The sequence below is a fragment of the Mus musculus genome, chromosome 10 (assembly GCF_000001635.26).
Source record: "Mus musculus strain C57BL/6J chromosome 10, GRCm38.p6 C57BL/6J".
NCBI lineage: Eukaryota > Metazoa > Chordata > Mammalia > Rodentia > Muridae > Mus > Mus musculus.
The window spans coordinates 11169200-11186035 of NC_000076.6; the positions used below are offsets into that span (position 1 = coordinate 11169200).

At 39.2% G+C, this 16836-nt stretch overlaps 1 protein-coding gene across 6 annotated transcripts in view; it reads left to right on the plus strand.

Moving 5' to 3' along the window:
• The window catches only part of Shprh (SNF2 histone linker PHD RING helicase), a 68324-nt gene that overhangs the window by 19928 nt on the left and 31560 nt on the right, over positions 1-16836 (plus strand). For 5 of the 6 annotated variants that reach the window (XR_871438.3, XM_006512740.4, NM_001077707.1 and 2 more), the window contains exons 12-18: positions 780-943; positions 1048-1304; positions 2674-2795; positions 9535-9623; positions 12313-12405; positions 14575-14682; positions 16121-16263. Coding sequence is in view for 4 of the 6 variants with exons in the window: in XM_006512740.4 (XP_006512803.1) it covers positions 780-943; positions 1048-1304; positions 2674-2795; positions 9535-9623; positions 12313-12405; positions 14575-14682; positions 16121-16263 (976 nt within the window). In the remaining 2 variants the exon portion in view is untranslated. Of the gene's footprint in view, positions 1-779; positions 944-1047; positions 1305-2673; positions 2803-9534; positions 9624-12312; positions 12406-14574; positions 14683-16120; positions 16264-16836 lie in introns of all 6 variants that reach the window. The other variant, XR_380065.4, reaches the window with a different exon arrangement.

A 16836-nucleotide genomic window follows, 5' to 3' on the forward strand; every position in this document is an offset into this window, starting at 1 on the left:
AAGACAAGTTTGTGCTCCCAAATATTTGGGGGTATGTGGTCTTGCACTAGAGAGTTGTTGACTTCACGAGGTCTGCTCTCCCTTTCCCAGGAGGTAATGATACCCAATGGCTCCAGGGATTGTGTTTCCAACTCCCCTCTCCATGATGGGATTTTCTCTGGCTGGAAATCATGAAATTTTAAAAAATAATTTTTATTCCTTTTGAAGAGAGCATATATTGTGTTTTTTTTTTCAACTAATGATACATAAAAGCATAAAGAAAATTTCACTCAGACATGGAGAAATGGCACAGTGGTTAAGAGTGGTGATTCACTAAGTTTTGTGTGTACTTCATTATTGTCTTACACTAGTTCCCTAGAAATGAAGTTAGTAGTGAAAGATCATCAGAGATGTTAGGTCAGAGCATATTCTCTGAATCATACGAAATTAGCTGCTACTTTTGTTTTTTCATGTTCTTCTCCTTTAACAAGTCTTGCTTTAATGCACGTGTCTTAACACAGCAAATCACTGACGTTCACTGATGGTTTTTGAGTAAAGTGCAAGGTTTTGCGGTAGTTCTTACATCTTAGGTATCCCAGAAATTAAAGCAGAACCTAGAGCACAGTAGATTCTCAAAAATGTAAATTGATCTGGGATAAAATGTGCACATTCAAGAAGCTACAAGATGCACCCTACTTCATGGTGAGTCCTGTCTCTTTGTGGTTTGTGAGTGAGCTTATGCAGAGACAAAATAAATCCAGAAACATTTAGCCCTGTGTCCTGTGACTTTTCCTTTACAGATCTTTTTGGGCTGGTGGTCTTTCTTGGAATTGAACCTTATTGTGTCAAACACTGGTGGATTCGGCTTCTCTATCATCCATACTGCAAGAAAAATCCTCAGCACCTGTACAGTTTTATTGCCAAGATAATGTGGAGGTCTGCAAAGAAAGATGTCATTGACCAAGTCAGTATGCCAAACTTTCATTGACTATAACAAATGTTTTACGGAAACAAAGCTGCAATGAAGTTAAAATTCCAGGCTAAATTGTTTGCAACTTCCCAATACAGATCCAGATTCCACCTCAGACTGAAGAAATGCACTGGCTCCATTTTTCCCCGGTGGAGAGGCATTTCTATCACCGCCAGCACGAGGTGTGCTGCCAGGATGCCATAGTGAAGCTCAGGAAGATCTCTGACTGGGCCCTGAAGCTCAGCAGCTTGGACAGGAGAACTGTCTCCTCCATCCTCTACCCACTGCTGAGGCTCCGGCAGGCCTGCTGCCATCCACAGGCTGTTCGTGGGGAATTCTTGCCACTCCAGAAGAGGTGTTACCACCAACTCACTTCTCTTGTGGGATTTTTGGTGCAGTAGTGGGCAGTATTTAGGCACTTTTGACTCCCAGTTTGATTCAGGGATTTCTGGCTAGGTAGCAGTTAAATTAGTAGTAGTAGTAGTAGTTGTTGTTGTTGTTTCATGGTTTTGTGTCTGTGGAGCCTCATTTGTAAAAGAGTCATAAAAATTGTTTTCATTTCTTTTAAAATTTAAACTTTTATAACAGGTTTTGTGGTTGTATTTTTGGCTTAGAGAGGATTCTTCACATGTATTTTTATGCTTTCAAGACAGGGTTTTTCTCTGTGGCCCTGGCTGCCCTAGTACTCTGTGTAGACCAGGCTGGTCTCTGCCTCCCAAGTACTGGGTTAAAGGCAGGCACCCCCACACCTGGTGAAAAATTTTGCTCTTAATAATACGTCTAGTTTTCCACATGAGGGATGTGCTAGCTGTAATCTTTGATGTGTCTTGTTCCATAATTCTTTTTGTGGATTGGACTAAACCTTAAAAGGGGGCCCGTGTTTAGTACCTGGTATTATAAGAAGCTCTCTTGTCTGTCAAAGGGCTGTAAAGATGGGGGCTTAACTTTTGAGTATATTAAAGACAGAAATAGCAAAGGTGATAAATTCATACAATATAAGCTGAATGTGATAAAAGCTTTACAGATTATAGATTGCTGTGGAAATAGTTTCTATTTAAGTAGTTTAAGACATCTCTCTAGTGGAAATAACATCCGACTTGACTACTAGAACATCTCATTTTTTATTTTATAAACTAAAATTTGAATTTACAGTAAAGTATAAGTCTAATTAATTTGTAGAGATGTGGTTCTAAATAAACCCAGTCCTACATTGTAATCTTTGTACTATTTCAAGTAGATCATATTGTTCATTTTCAATAAATGTAAAAGAAAGCAGATCAAGTAGGAGAATACTTGCTGGATTAGTAACAATTAAGTATAAGCCATAACTAAAACTGAAAGGGAAGGGAGTGGTTCAGCAGGTCAGAGCCCTTGCTGTTCTACCAAGGACTGAGTGCAGTCCCAGTACAATATCAGGTTTTTTACAACACCCTAAAACTCTGGTCTGTGTGCACGTGCATACTCATCCTCTCTCTCTCTCTCTCTCTCTCCCTCTCTCTCTCTCTCTCTCTCTCTCTCTCACACACACACACAAATACATGCACATCGTACTCAGATGCTCACATACTCATAAATACATTTTTAAGAGTGGAGATGAAAGCTGCTGAAGGTGTGATATAAATGCTATAGAGCACTGCACCCTGACATTCCAGCATGCTGACTTTCCTGCTGAGGTAATGCTAGGAGGTTTCAATTCTGGTTTTGAAAGCTGTTTCTTCTTTTAGCACCATGACAATGGAAGAGTTGCTGACATCTCTGCAGAAGAAATGTGGAACGGAATGTGAAGAGGCCCACCGACAACTAGTTTGTGCCCTTAACGGCTTAGCAGGCATTCACATCATTAAAGGTAGAAGGTGATTGCTTTATTATATTTGATTCTTCCAGTACTTGCTGAGGAAGGTTAATTACAGAATGATGCTCTCACACACTACTGCTATGAGTTTAATGGGTTCCATTACATAGCAAGGACTTATGCAGAACATGTCTAGAACAATCAGTGTACATGTACCTTAAGCAAACATTTTTACCTTGAGAAGATTAGTAAATTGGAAAATTTTAGGAAATTAAGACATGAACAAATATTCTCCCACAAGATATTTATCTTAGTCTTTTATAGTGAAAAATTAAAAACAGGCAGAAAACTTAGAAATAGAAAAATGATTAAATTGTAATACATACTTGGACATACGTATTTTTAATTGATTTTAAAATTGATATTGTACATTCAGTTTTTATATCAGAGTGTGTGCCAAGAATGGTCCAGAAAGAACATGCAAAATAAAATCTCAAATCTTTCATATACAACTAAAACCACAGTTTCTAAATAATCACAATAATTGATAGACTTATTATGAGGATAGGCAAATCTATAATTGTAGTAGCAGGTGTTGCTATCCCTTACCAACTGCAGAACAAGCAGCTATTGTTGTGTCTTGGGTGAAAGTGGTGTAGTCAGCACTCACTGAACACTGCCCAGCCCCAGAGGAATGTGTGCTCTCTTCAAGTACACATCTAAAGTATGAACAAGTCAGTAAGTCTAAGGTTTAAGTCTTCCAGTGCTTGTTTTATTACCACAGTGGAATTACCCCAGCTATCAGGTTGCTGAGGGAACTCCTGCCAAGCTTGATGATATGAGCTCAGTCCCTGGCACCCAGCTTCTGGATGGAGAGAACCCACAAGTTAACCTCAGTGTGCACTGTGCCATGCACCCCCTCCTGCTTCATAAGTAAATAAATGTAATTAAAAAATAGATACCAATAAAAAGTAACTAGAAATGCTTTCACATATTTGAGGGAGGGAGTAATAGTATAAAGGGTAATTCAAAAGAGAAGCTAGGAAGTATTTAGAAGTGAATGAGAACAAAATATCAAGATATGTGAGGTCCTACATATCAATAAATAAGAGGTTTTTTTTGTTTTTTGGGGTTTTTTTTGTTGTTGTTGTTTTCGAGACAGTGTTTCTCTGTGTAGTCCTGGATGTCCTGGAACTCACTTTGTAGAACAGGCTGGCTCCGAACTCAGAAATACTGCCTCCGAGTGCTGGGATTAAAGGTGTGTGCCACCACTGCCTGGCAAATTAAGGGAAATTTGAAGCAGAAAATATTTTTAGCCAGGTGTGGTGGTGCACGCCTTTAATCCCAGCACTTGGGAGGCAGAGGCAGGCGGATTTCTCAGTTCAAGGCCAGCCTGGTCTACAGGCAGAATGAGTCCAGGACAGCCAGGGCTACACAGAGAAACCCTGTCTCGAAAAACAAAACAAACATAAATAAATAAATAAATATTTTAAATATGTTTATAGTTCTATTACATCTGTTCCGTTAATTTATAAATTTAGCTTTATCATAGGATTATGTGCATAAGAAACTATGCATTGGGCTTGCACTGTACACTATCATGCATTTATGCTTGCTGGTGGTGTCTTTGTTTATAGCCCTTGCTAATGAGTCTAAATTTGCTTCAAGGTGTGTTGGAGGGAGGGAGCCACCTTGTGATAAATAGCATTTCCATCAGTCGTCCACATGTAACCCTCCTCTGCACCATCCAGCACCATGAGAGTTACTATTAGTCTACTTTGATGTGCAGTCATGGGTCATTTTATAGCTGCTCTCATTTACATAACAACTTAAAACATCATTTAAAGGCCTGGAGTGGTAAAGCTCCTGGCCTTGAAAGCATGGAGATCTGAGTTTAATTCCCCTAAACATGCTTAAAAGAACCCGTCTGCTGGTGTTGGTGCACCCTTGTAATCCAGCATTGAGGAGACAGGCCATCTAGCCTAGCTCCTGGGGAACATCAGGCCAGTGAAAAGATGCTGTCTCTAAAAATAACAGTACCTGAGCCACAGCAGCCACCTGACATTGTCATTCGGGCTCCATACACATCTGTATACACATGCACGTCCATCACACAGACTCATGAACTTGCACGCTCATGTACAACAACAGAAGACTGCTTGTTCAGAGACATATGTAGTTTCTGTAGAGTACAAAATAAGCCTTCTAAGCCTCCAAGTAGCCTTTGCTATCTGTTCCTTGGCATGGCAGAACCGCCCTGGGTAGTGTGTCTTCCTTTGCAGGATGCTTGAGGAGCACTAGAGCAAGCCATTCAAACTGGGTAGAAGCAGCTCTGGTAGGGCAGAAAGATGGCTGGCCTCTGACATCCAGCACGTCTATGTCTGTCCTTCAGAGCACAGCATAGAGTAGCCCTTGCTTTGCCTCCCCCAGAAAGTAAGTGTCATTCTTAGTATGAAACAGGGAAACACTGGAAACTTGGAAACCAGATCTTCCTCATGTTATGGACTGTAATATGGAGTGACCTCAGATACTCTGAGTTAACCTTGCTCACAGTGTAAGTTTTATTAGCAATGATTAACAGAACAAAAATATGGGTTTAGAGTGGGTCTGATAAGTTTTTCAAATATGGCACCTACAACTTTAACAGAAGTTTCCTTTTGGGACAGGCTCTTTTAAGTAATAGTACTTACGAATTTACATTGCCTATGTTTTTAACCATTTTGGTAAGTGTTCTCTGTAGTAGTAGTTGTCCAGGGATTAAAATTACCTGGGCCTTATAGTCTGTTAAAAGACTGAATAGGTAAGCAACTCTGGTAAAGAATTTTACAGTTGAACTTTATTTCATACCAACTTGGACAAAATTAAGCAAAAATTGGGAAAATGTGTATCACATCTAATACCAGCCTTTTACAGTCTCAACTTAATTGACTAGAGTAACTGTGATTAGAGTTTATAGATTACTTGACTACTACAAATAAAAAATATGGCCGGACGTGATGGCACACACCTTTAAACCCAGCACTCGGGAGGCAGAGGCAGGCGGATTTCTGAGTTCGAGACCAACCTGGTCTACAGTTGTCCTGGTCTACAGTGAGTTCCAGGACAGCCAGGGCTACACAGAGAAACCCTGTCTGGAAAAACCAAAAGGAAAAAAAAAAATATGCTTTCCTTTGAAAATGTGTGAATAATGAATGTAATGAAAATACTTTGTGGTCATTAAAGTCTATCATCCTGTCTAAGAAATGGTATCCTTCAACCCCTAAAGTAGGTCTCTATAATCCAGGCAGGCCTTGAACTTGGCTGTGTGACCTTGGCTGAACTCAAACATGTGTTCTTTCTTCACCCCAAGTCACATTTGCATTACAGCTAGAAGTGATCTTTTTCTTTTTTTTTCTTTTTCTTTTCCTTTTTTTCTTTTTTTTTGGGGGGGGGGGACTTCTGCGGCTTTTATTTTTGCATGTAAACCACTTTGGAGGGGGGCTTGATGGTGGGCACCCTAGAGATTACACTGGAGTTCCCAGGGCTCCAGACACTAGCCGGGAAGTCAGGGTGATCTTTTTCTATATCTATTTTATATTATGTGTAGGAGTTTTATGACTGCACTATTTTATTTGCATGACTGCTTAGTGATTAGAATATTACTCCATTTTGCTTAATGAAACATTCACATGGCTTAGTTGCTTTCCCAACACTGCTAATGCCTCACATGGTGTACACATGCCTGCTATCCCAGCACTTGGGATTCAGAATATCTGCCACAGAATTTGTGTGTTCTAGTGCTGGGTTACAGACATGTACCATCCCACCTACCTCCCTCTTCATTTTATGTTGTTGTAACATGCTCTGACAAGAAGTGGATCTCTGTCCCTGGGCTTTTATCTTGTCTCCCTCTTGGATTGATTGCTTCTTTTCCCTGCTCCGATGTTAGGGTTGGGGTAGAATCTTGTTTGCTCCTTTTCAGGCGGTCAGGCTCTGGCAGGACGAATGTGTCGGTTCCTGCCGGACAAGCTGCACTGCTGATCTGTGCTCTGTGTGTGTGGTTCCACTGCACTCCCCCTCTGGTCTCCTGTCTGTAGGTGGGATTACAGGGCTGAGTGCTGCTTAGACTGTTTATGTATGGATCAGTCAGTAAGGACTCAACTTCGAAAAGAAATCTACATTTTCAAATTCTGGAAACACTTTCTTATAGTATGGAAATGTGTGATAGATAACGAATACTTTCAGATCCTCAGTGACTGGTATTTTAAACACATGGTATTCCGGGTTTAAGCACCATGCTATCTACAGATAATCTTTAGAAGTAAATGAGTTTGGAATTCTCAAGTCTATTGAAGTAACTTGGAAGTGTTAGTGCCATCAAGTGGCTGAAAATGTGTATTTCCAAATTTGGCTTTGGCTTGTATTTGTAAAACTTGTTGTGTATACATATTTTGAGTTTTCCACAGACAGTGTATTTCTAGAAACATGAATCAGATGCTATAATGAATCATTCCTGATCAGCTGCTTAAATTATGGTCTAAGCCACAATGCTTCCTTTAAATGGAAATTTATTAAATGATTGTTTTTTATAAATAGATACTAATTGTGTCCATATGTCTGAATGCCATTTCAGTCTAAGCACCACAAAAGTTGGAGCATAAAAATGGGAATTCAAGGTTAATTGAGGTTAAATAGGTAGATCCTGTTTCAAAAAAACAATTCACTGCATAAAGATAATTGAATATTACTCCTCATTATATTAGGTGACTTATTTTTCTGAAAATCATTTTCTCCAATATAGAACTGAATAAAAATTAGTTGAGTCCTCAGTATTGTGAAAGTATGTATTTTAGAATGCTTTCTATTATGTGTATGTATATGGGAATATATGTATTTACATATATACATGTACATATATTTGAATTTAGGTGAAAGAAGAGAGGCAAATTTACAGAAGTGTACATATCTATATAGAAAACTGATTTTAGTTATAAATATAACCCTAAGTAAGGATTACTTTAAAGAATAACATACCTCTTGGCAGAGAGACAGCAACATCTCTGCACCTTCTTTGTATTTCATAGCTTTTCTGACATACCATTTTAAATTTCACTTATAATGTACTAGTTTTGAGATTTTCTCCAGAGAGCAAGAGTAGATGCTTTATTCTAGCTATGAACCATGACTCCTCTCCTTCCTGCCGGTGTCACCACCCTTCTTTATAGTAAGCAGACAAGACCTTGCAGCTCTGTGAGCCACAGGGGTCCCCAGCATCCACTGGGCCCTGCTTGTGCAATGCAGAAGCAGCTGCAGACAGCACAGGAGTGAGCGGAGCTGGGCTCCAGTACACCTTTATTTATGGTTGTTGAATTTCTCATGTTGTAAAACATATGCACTCTTAAAACATGTAAAACTAGGCTTGCTATGTAGCTCAGTGACAGTTTGCTTACCTGTCTGGCTTACATAGAGCCTAATTTTAATCTCCAGCACTCAAATAATAAAAATATAAAGCCATTCTAAACTGAGAAATTATATAAAGATCCAGAAGGTCAGATTTGACGCGCAGGCGAATGCCTGGCAGTCTGTGCTTCCCGAGATACTGTTCGAAGTGTGAGTCCTCTTAAGTACAAACGGGAAACTGCGTAAGCGTGAGCTGCTGGTGGTGGTGTGATCAGAAGTGCAAGTACTGCTAAGGTTGTGCCTGCTTTCTGTATGGTTCCCTTGTTTTGTTCTTGAGATGGGGATTGACTCTAGTCCAGTTGGCCTGCAGCTTGCTGTGTAGTGCAGGCTGGCCTCAAAGACCCAGCGTCGTCCCTCATAGTGCTAACATTACAGACAGCTCTTGGTTTTTGAAGTGTTGTTTTTAAAAATTATTTCGTCATTTTTGAGATGATAACAGTTACGCCATTTCCCTCCTCCTTCTAAACCCTCCTATCTACTTCTCCTTGCTCATGCTCAAAATTCATTGCTTCTTTTTTTCATTAATTGTTGTTGCATGCATATGTGTATATGCTTACACAATATATACTTAACTATAGCGTTCTCAGTATGTGTATTGTTGCTTGTATATTGGTTCTCAGGGCTGCCTATATCCTACCCAGTGATGGACTCTTCCCTGGGGGAGACCAGTTCTCCACCTCCAGTGCTGCTGCTCTAGTTCTTTGTGTGGGAATGAAGTCTCCTAGTCTTCCCTCCCACCCATTTGGCCTATTACTGTTGTTCTTGTTTAGCTTATATGTTTCTAATTGAAAATTATTTATGCCTTATACCAGGAACAAATATGTATGTCAATAAAAGTTTATTATTTTTCTGAAAATTAGATGTAGATTGACCAGAGTGTCATGAATACTTCTTTATTACTGTCGATGACCAAAATTTGTCTTAACCTTAAGTCATAATGAATGCTAATTGGCAACCTTTATGTCTAATAACAGTAAGGTTATTTTCTAAGCTTATTTTTTCAGTATGAGTTTAAGTCATTCTAAGTATACTTTATTCCAAATTTATCTCTATAATTTGAAACACTAAAATATCCTGTGAAATAAAGGAACCATAATCACCTTTAAAAAAAAAAAAGACAGGAGTAATCGTGTATGAGGTCAGATTCTTTAGTAAGATACGTATCTGAGAGTATTACCGTGGTGGTGAGGCTGCTGTGCAGCATGTGTAAAGCCCCGAATTCATCCCGGCACTGAAGAATCAATAATAATAACCATAGTAAGAGGTAAAGTTGTTATTTTTGTAGTAAGACTTTTTAGATTAAAGGTAACTGGCTAACACTGGGAGTACTGCGACGTGTGTCCTTTCTCTGCAGGTGAATATGCCTTGGCAGCGGAGCTCTACAGAGAAGTATTACGTTCATCTGAGGAGCACAAAGGAAAACTCAAAACTGATTCCCTTCAAGTGAGTGTAGCCTGAAAAAGTTCAAGTACATATTCAAATTGTTCTAAACAACACTTTTCAACATGTTAATGTTAAAATAAAGGGTTACAATGAACTGAGTCAGAATACTAGAGAGGTAAAAGCAGGCATTCCTTTTTACTATTGTCTTGAATGATTTGAGTAATAGAGTTTGAAAATCAACATTATTCTCTATGGAGGCCTATAGCCTACACTGGGAGATAGTTTTCATTATCTGTAATTCAGAGAGTAGGCTAATTTTATAATTTTTCATTTGACTTCAACATGTTTGTTAAATAGCTTTCATCAAAATGAAAAAAAGTTAGCTAAACTAAGTAAACTGACTAAATAAACACACTAAATAAACCTGACCTTTTTGATCTTCTGTGCTAGACTCTCAGAGGCCTTTTAGAAAGAGATGTATGTTTGAATTATAACAGTAACTGTGTTTCCAGCAGATTATAGGTAAGACTCCAGCAAAGTAAGAAGTGAAGACATAGGCATTAAACTTGGTAGGCCTGGGTTGCTACCTAGGGAAGTTGACTTTTCAGGCTTTAGATCTTAACATCGCCATGTGATACAGTGGCCATTTAGAAAGGAGTAAAGAGCCGGGCATGGTGGCATAAGCCTTTGATCCCAGCACTCGGGAGGCAGAGGCAGGCGGATTTCTGAGTTCGAGGCCAGCTTGGTCTACAGAGTGAGTTCCAGGACAGCCAGGGCAACACAGAGAAACCCTGTCTCGGACAAAAAAAAAAAAAAAAAAAGCAGAAAGGAGTAAAGAAGGACAGGATTGTAGCAAAGCTTAGCTGAGCAGCAAGGCCTTAAACAGTGACCTTAAACACATGTGAGTACCTAACAGGAAAGTTGTTCTGCTCTTGAAAAAAAGGAAATAAAGATGCAAGAGGGGCAAGGAGATAGATTTGAGTACCAAAATTTTGAATTCAATATCCAAAGAGGAATGATCAGTTTGGTTCTTGCTTTTCATTAGTTCATCTCTGCGGACAAGCAGGGTGGTGCTCACTGAATGCTTACTCGGTCCAGTCAGCTCAGCACTTCTCTTCCCCTCTAACAACATGTGAAAAAACTGAAAACTCATCTTCCACAAGTATACACAGAGAAGCTGAAACACATATCTCTAGCATCATTTGTACATTTTTACTATTAAATCTATTATTACTATGCACTGTGTGATTTGAGAAGCCATGTTGAAAATTGTCAAGACATTTGAAGTAATGTAGACTCCATAGAGACTTAACACTATAGCTAGTAATTTATGCCCGGATAGAATGAATCCCGAAAGTCTCAAATCATATTTTGGCACCAAATCATATTTGGCCAGAATTCTCTCCTAATAATCTTGAGGCCCTAGCTATCTTCTCGGGTAAAATATAAATTTAAGAGTGAAACTGTGATTTCATTTCAGGTCTATTCATTGCTTCTAACCTTTAGCAAGTTGCTGACTCAGCATCAGGGCGGGAAGTAGGTAGATGCATTCACACAGAAATAAAGAGGTTTTTCTCTTCCTCTGATCTCTTCAACTCCAACTTTCCCTCTTTTCATACTTTAAGCTTGGTGTATTCAAGTATACCTATATACTCTGCTCCTGAGTACAGAGCTGTTGTTGTAAATGGTATCAATTAGCTCCGTTATTAATATGCCCCAGCCAGCCCCTCAGTAATCCTATTGATTTATTTAACCATCTTAGCACAGCTACTGGTTGATAATCCCTAGTCTTATTTTCCTATGCTAAATTTGACTATTTCCCAGCTGCACTCACTCCCAAGTTACTTGCTATTTGAGTCTCACCCGGGCTGCTTTTGTTTCATCAGTCTGTCTTCAGGGACACTTCTTTTGGCCCCGTATTGGGCACCAATTAATGCGATTAATTAACTCTGCTGGTTCTTAATATGACCTGCACACACACACACACACACACACACACACACACACACACACACACACCCGCCCAATAATACATAGTCCTACTTGATTTATTTAATCAGCTTTAGTACAATTACTAGGCCATTATCCCTAAACTGTTTCTTTACACTAGGCTGGCTATTTCCCAGCTGTGCTTTCCAAGTGACTTGCTGGTTCGAGTCTTGCCCTGGTTATTTCTACTCCTTCAGTCTGTCCTTGGGGTATATTTCTATGGCCCTGTGCTCCTGGTCCATCCCATCTAATGGAAACCTCTTTGTTCTCTTATCTTCTTTGTTCTTCTCTCTCTCCTGTGCTCCCTACCTGAGACTTCCAGCCTAGTAACCAAAACCCCGCCTACCTCTGTCTCCCCAGGTATTGGCTGTAGCCAGTTTTAATTGGCAATCATAGGAGATTGGCGAGCAAAGTTTATACAACATCATTTGGTGTATGTGAGAGTCTGCTCATTGGGAGTGCAGCCAGATCTTGGAGCCAGTTTCTAGCGTTTGGATACATAGCAGCTCCAAACCAATCCCTAACACGTAGCCATGCTACAGAAAAACATGTATTTTTTTATTTGAAAATAATCCATGTCATTATCATTGAAGACATTTGATGTCCATTTTCCTTGGTGGTGGTGGGGCAATATTACTCGAATATTTTCAAAGGAAAACTATTTGACAATATAAATTTTGACTTCATTCTGTGTAGATTCTGCGGTGTCTGCTGCATTGCATCATAGCCTTACCTTTTACCTTTTGTGTGTTTGTAACAGAGACTGCATGCCACACATAACTTAATGGAGCTGTTGGGAGCCAAACACCCAGGAATACCTCCCACCTTGAGAGATGGCAGACTTGAAGAAGAGGTAATTGTTATTCTTTTATTTATAAAAGTTTACTTATAGAAGTATCTAGTTGATGCTTCTAATGCATAACATTTAAATAAATGTAGCCAGCCATGTTTTCCTGTGATTTAATGTTCCAAACATTGCTGTGGTGGTTTGGAATGGCAGAGAAAGTTGGACTCTATATTACTTTGTTTGCCTGGTGATCTGTTTGCAGATAGGTTAGATGGCTTGTAGATACAACATTATTGATTTAACAGATGAAAACATTTTGATTTCATGGTAGGACTATAAAGAGTATAGTTCAGGAAACAGAAACATTACAGATGTTCTCTTCCTTGCTGTGTTTTCTTTAAGAGAGTAAATGTCTCAAATTCTCAGTTCAAGTTTCTCTCACTGAACAGAATAATACTATACCTTATTTTAATAGAAATTCCTCATAGCTTGTTATACTAAGTCTCCCCAGAATATTTGCCTTTTTTAAGATCAAAGAAAAAGAAAGTGACCATTGAGAGAGTAGATATGGTTGAAGTATATTAAACTTCAAAGTAGGATTTTTATTGGAATCAGCAAGATTAAAAAAATGGATTTGATAAATATATTTAACCCTTTGTATTTGTTAAAATGAGTAATTTTTATTGACAAAATTGCATACATTTATAGATGCATACAGATACTGTGGAATGGGGTGGCTAACAGCATAAATTATATATCCCCATTATCTCATGAGCTTGGTTTTTATAGTAAAAATATTTCACATCTACTCTGAGCAGCATACTGTAACTAGTCATTGTGGTATAACCCTTTGATGTATTGCAGGATCCCTATCTCTGCAGTCCCTAGCAACCACCATTCTCTATTCGCATGAGTTTTACTTTAAGTCCCACATCTGTCTGAGGTCATGCAGCATTTATTTTTCAATGCTTCAATTATGTTAATTAGTATATTGTCCCCTGTGTTTATATATAGTGTCAGAAATAACAGAAATTTTTCCTTTTTGAAAGCTGAAGGATGTGTCGGGTGTGTGTGTGTGTGTGTGTGTGTGTGTGTGTGTGTGTGTGTGTGTTTTATCACTTTTTTTCCAACTCTGTATGTGTGTGTCATGCATATGTGCATGCAGGCTCTCATTTGTTGGTAGATGTGTGTGCATGAATATGGAGGCCCAAGACTGATGTCAGGAGTCATCCTGGAAGGCTCGCTCTTCTGTCTCATTCTTTGAGGCAATTTCTCTCAGTCAAAAACAGAGCTCATTGATAAAGATAGTCGTGCCAGTCATCTTGTTCAGGGAATCCTTCCTCCACCTTCCAAGGCTAGATTTAAAGGCAAGCTTTCATGTCCACTGGCATGCATGTGAGTTCTGGAGATCTGAGCTCTGGTCTTCTAACTTGTTGGGCATGCGTTGTAAGCACTGAGCTATCTCCCTACCTCTGTACACCATATTTTTTATGAATGTTTTTTTGTTCACTGTTCATTTAAGAAGGTGAAAGAGTGGCAATAACTTTTTATTCCTGTTAGTTTTAGTCCACTAGGAATATCATAACAGAATACTAGGCTGTGAGGCTTAAAGAATAAATATTTCTTACAGTTGTAGAAGATGAAGTCCAGAGTCAGCATCTACATCCTCTGGGTTTAGTTTCTCTTCAGCCCCTGGCTGGGATTTAGATGCCACTGTTGCTTACTGCCTTCCGTTTGCACTTGCACATCCCAGGGCTTCTTTCCTCCTAAGGCCTCCATTCACCTCAGTTAGCTTGCAGGCCTCTCTCCAGGGGCCGTCACATTGAGCTTAGGACTGGTACATACAAATTTTGTAGGAATGGGTTCACTTCTAACACCTTTATTACTGTGTAACTCAAGAGTTATTTTTAAACAATGGCAGTTCTTAAAGTACTGCAACAACTAAAGCAGACAAGGAATTCTGTAAGATCTCGGCTCACTGGTGACATGTTAATGTCTTTTTATCCTATAAGGAAGAAATCTTTAGGCTTTTTAAATTTTGTGGCTTCAGCATACCATTTTTTCTTTTGATTGTTTATTTTAGGAATTTCTAGAATATTTTTTATAATACAAAATTCTATGTTTGTATCAAGGAACTTTAACTATATGGAGCAACCACATTGTTCCTGAAACACAATACTAAATTATGATCAAGATCTTGAGTGAAAGTGTTATTGACTTGCTATCTCCACACAGGCCAAGCAGCTGCGAGAGCACTATATGAGTAAGTGTAACACAGAAGTTGCCGAAGCCCAGCAAGCTTTGCAGCCTGTGCAGCAGTCCATTAGGGAGCTCCAAAGGAAGGTACGTGTCACCCAGTAGCATTTTGGATCTATTTATTTGTGTTTTGTTTGAACTTTTTGTTTCCCTTCAAATTCTTAGCAGTTACTTGAGTGACACAGATATCTTAGTTGACTTTTCTGTTGCTTTCACCAAACACCTTTACCAAGACAACTTATGCAAACAATTGAATTATTTAATTGGACTTGGTTTCAAAGGTCAGATGGCAGAGCAAAGGCACAGAGACTGAAACAGCTGAGAGCTCATGTGTCGTCCCCCCCACCCCCCTTGGATACAATATTTTTATTACAGCAACAGAAAAGTAACTAATTCATCAGACAGAAGATAACCATGGAGCATTCACATTTATAGTAGAAAAGCGACGCTGCCTGTGGCCTGGCCCGAGAAGGAAAGGGAGCAGATCCAGGGCTGATGCTGTGGGGCTGCTGGGGCCCGAGGTGCAGGAAAGACCGTTCATTTCTCACCAACGTGGGCATCTTGTGGCTCCTCAGTGCTGTTGCCTTTACTGTCAGAGTTCGAGAGCTCATGTCTTGATCCATTTGTGTGAGGCAGACATAGAAAGTATCCTGGGAAAGCAGAGAGTCTCTTGAAGCCCACCTGCGTGACATACCTCCTTCAAGCCATATCTCCTAATCTTTGCCACACACTTCTACCAACTTGGAACCTAGAATGTGAGCATAATAGCTTGTGCAGGCCATTCTCACTGACACTGCCACAATAAGTATATTTACAGTTAATGGTGTCTATTCCTGGAGTGGATGGACTAGTATGTTGATGAGTCTGCTATATTGAAAATCTGGGTTTTTTTTTTTTTATGTTGGATAAATAACAGTTTATCCTTTAGAGAAAGACTTTGGTAATCTCTTTTTGATCTTAGCAATATATGTTCCCACATTTAGGATCACAGGTATTATTCTTGCAGACTAGATACCTGTCCTTTCTGAGTTTCTTTTTTTGTTGACACCAGAGCAAAATCTAACAGTAAACAACACAAGTACGTAGGCTTTTACTTCAAATGTTTTATCAGTTGTTCCCCATGTTGTGCTTCCTAATTCATTAATTACTTGGTAACAGTTGTACTTTTGTTATGTATTGGGTGGAATCTAGTTCATTGATTAGATCTAACCTTTCTTTAGTGTGTTACCCTTTACACTTAGCTTTTATTTTGGTAAAAATCTTTTTAAAACAGCTTTGAAACACAAATTTTACATAAAATATCGTTCGTCTAGAGTATTGTTGTTATGAATACAAAGAGGTATTTGCCCAATACACACAGTTTGTGTGTTTTTCTGTGTGATATAGATATATACAGTATGCACACATTTATCAGTTATAATCCTTTGAGAACAGAATTTATCAGTATTTTTTCATTTTTTGTATCTCTTTTCCCATTGAATGCTAATATATGCAGTAACTGGTCAGTTTTGGCCTTTTTTTCCAGATTCATTCTAATTCTCCTTGGTGGCTGAATGTAATCCATAGAGCAATGGAATTTTCTGTTGATGAGGAACTTGTTCAGCGGGTGCGAAATGAAATAAGCAGTAACTACAAGCAACAAACTGACAAGCTGTCTATGTCAGAGAAGTAAGGCAATAATGCAGAACTGAGTCACTGTGTACAAGCGTGCAGGTCATTTAGTATCAGGAGCTGCATGCACTTCAGTGTCCCGCCATGGACTTAGGGACATCTGGGGTTTACAGATATTAAGTCTAAAACAGAGATCTTTTTTTCTTCTGTTAGCCATTTGAAATGTTCTCCTTTTAGAGCCTTGAGGTCTCTTCTTTGTTGCTGTTGTTGTTTTATATGTATTCTTGTTGGTTTGAAATCCAGTCTCTAAGTAGCCCTATCCTGAACTCTTTATGTAGACCATGGTGTTCTTCAACTCACAGATCCATCTGGCACATGCCTCTGCCTCTCTGCCTCTCTGCCTGCCTCTCCACCTCTCTCTCTCTCTCTCTCTCTCTCTCTCTCTCTCTCTCTCTCTCTCTCTCTCTCTGCCTCTCTCTCTCTCTCTCTCTCCCTCTCTCTCTCTCTCTCTCTGCCTCTCTCTGCCTCTGCCTCTCTGTGCTGGGATTAAAGGCATGTACAACGACATTTAACTTAATTACATTTTTATAACAAGAAATATGACTCTTATCCATTTTTCTCCTCAATTTT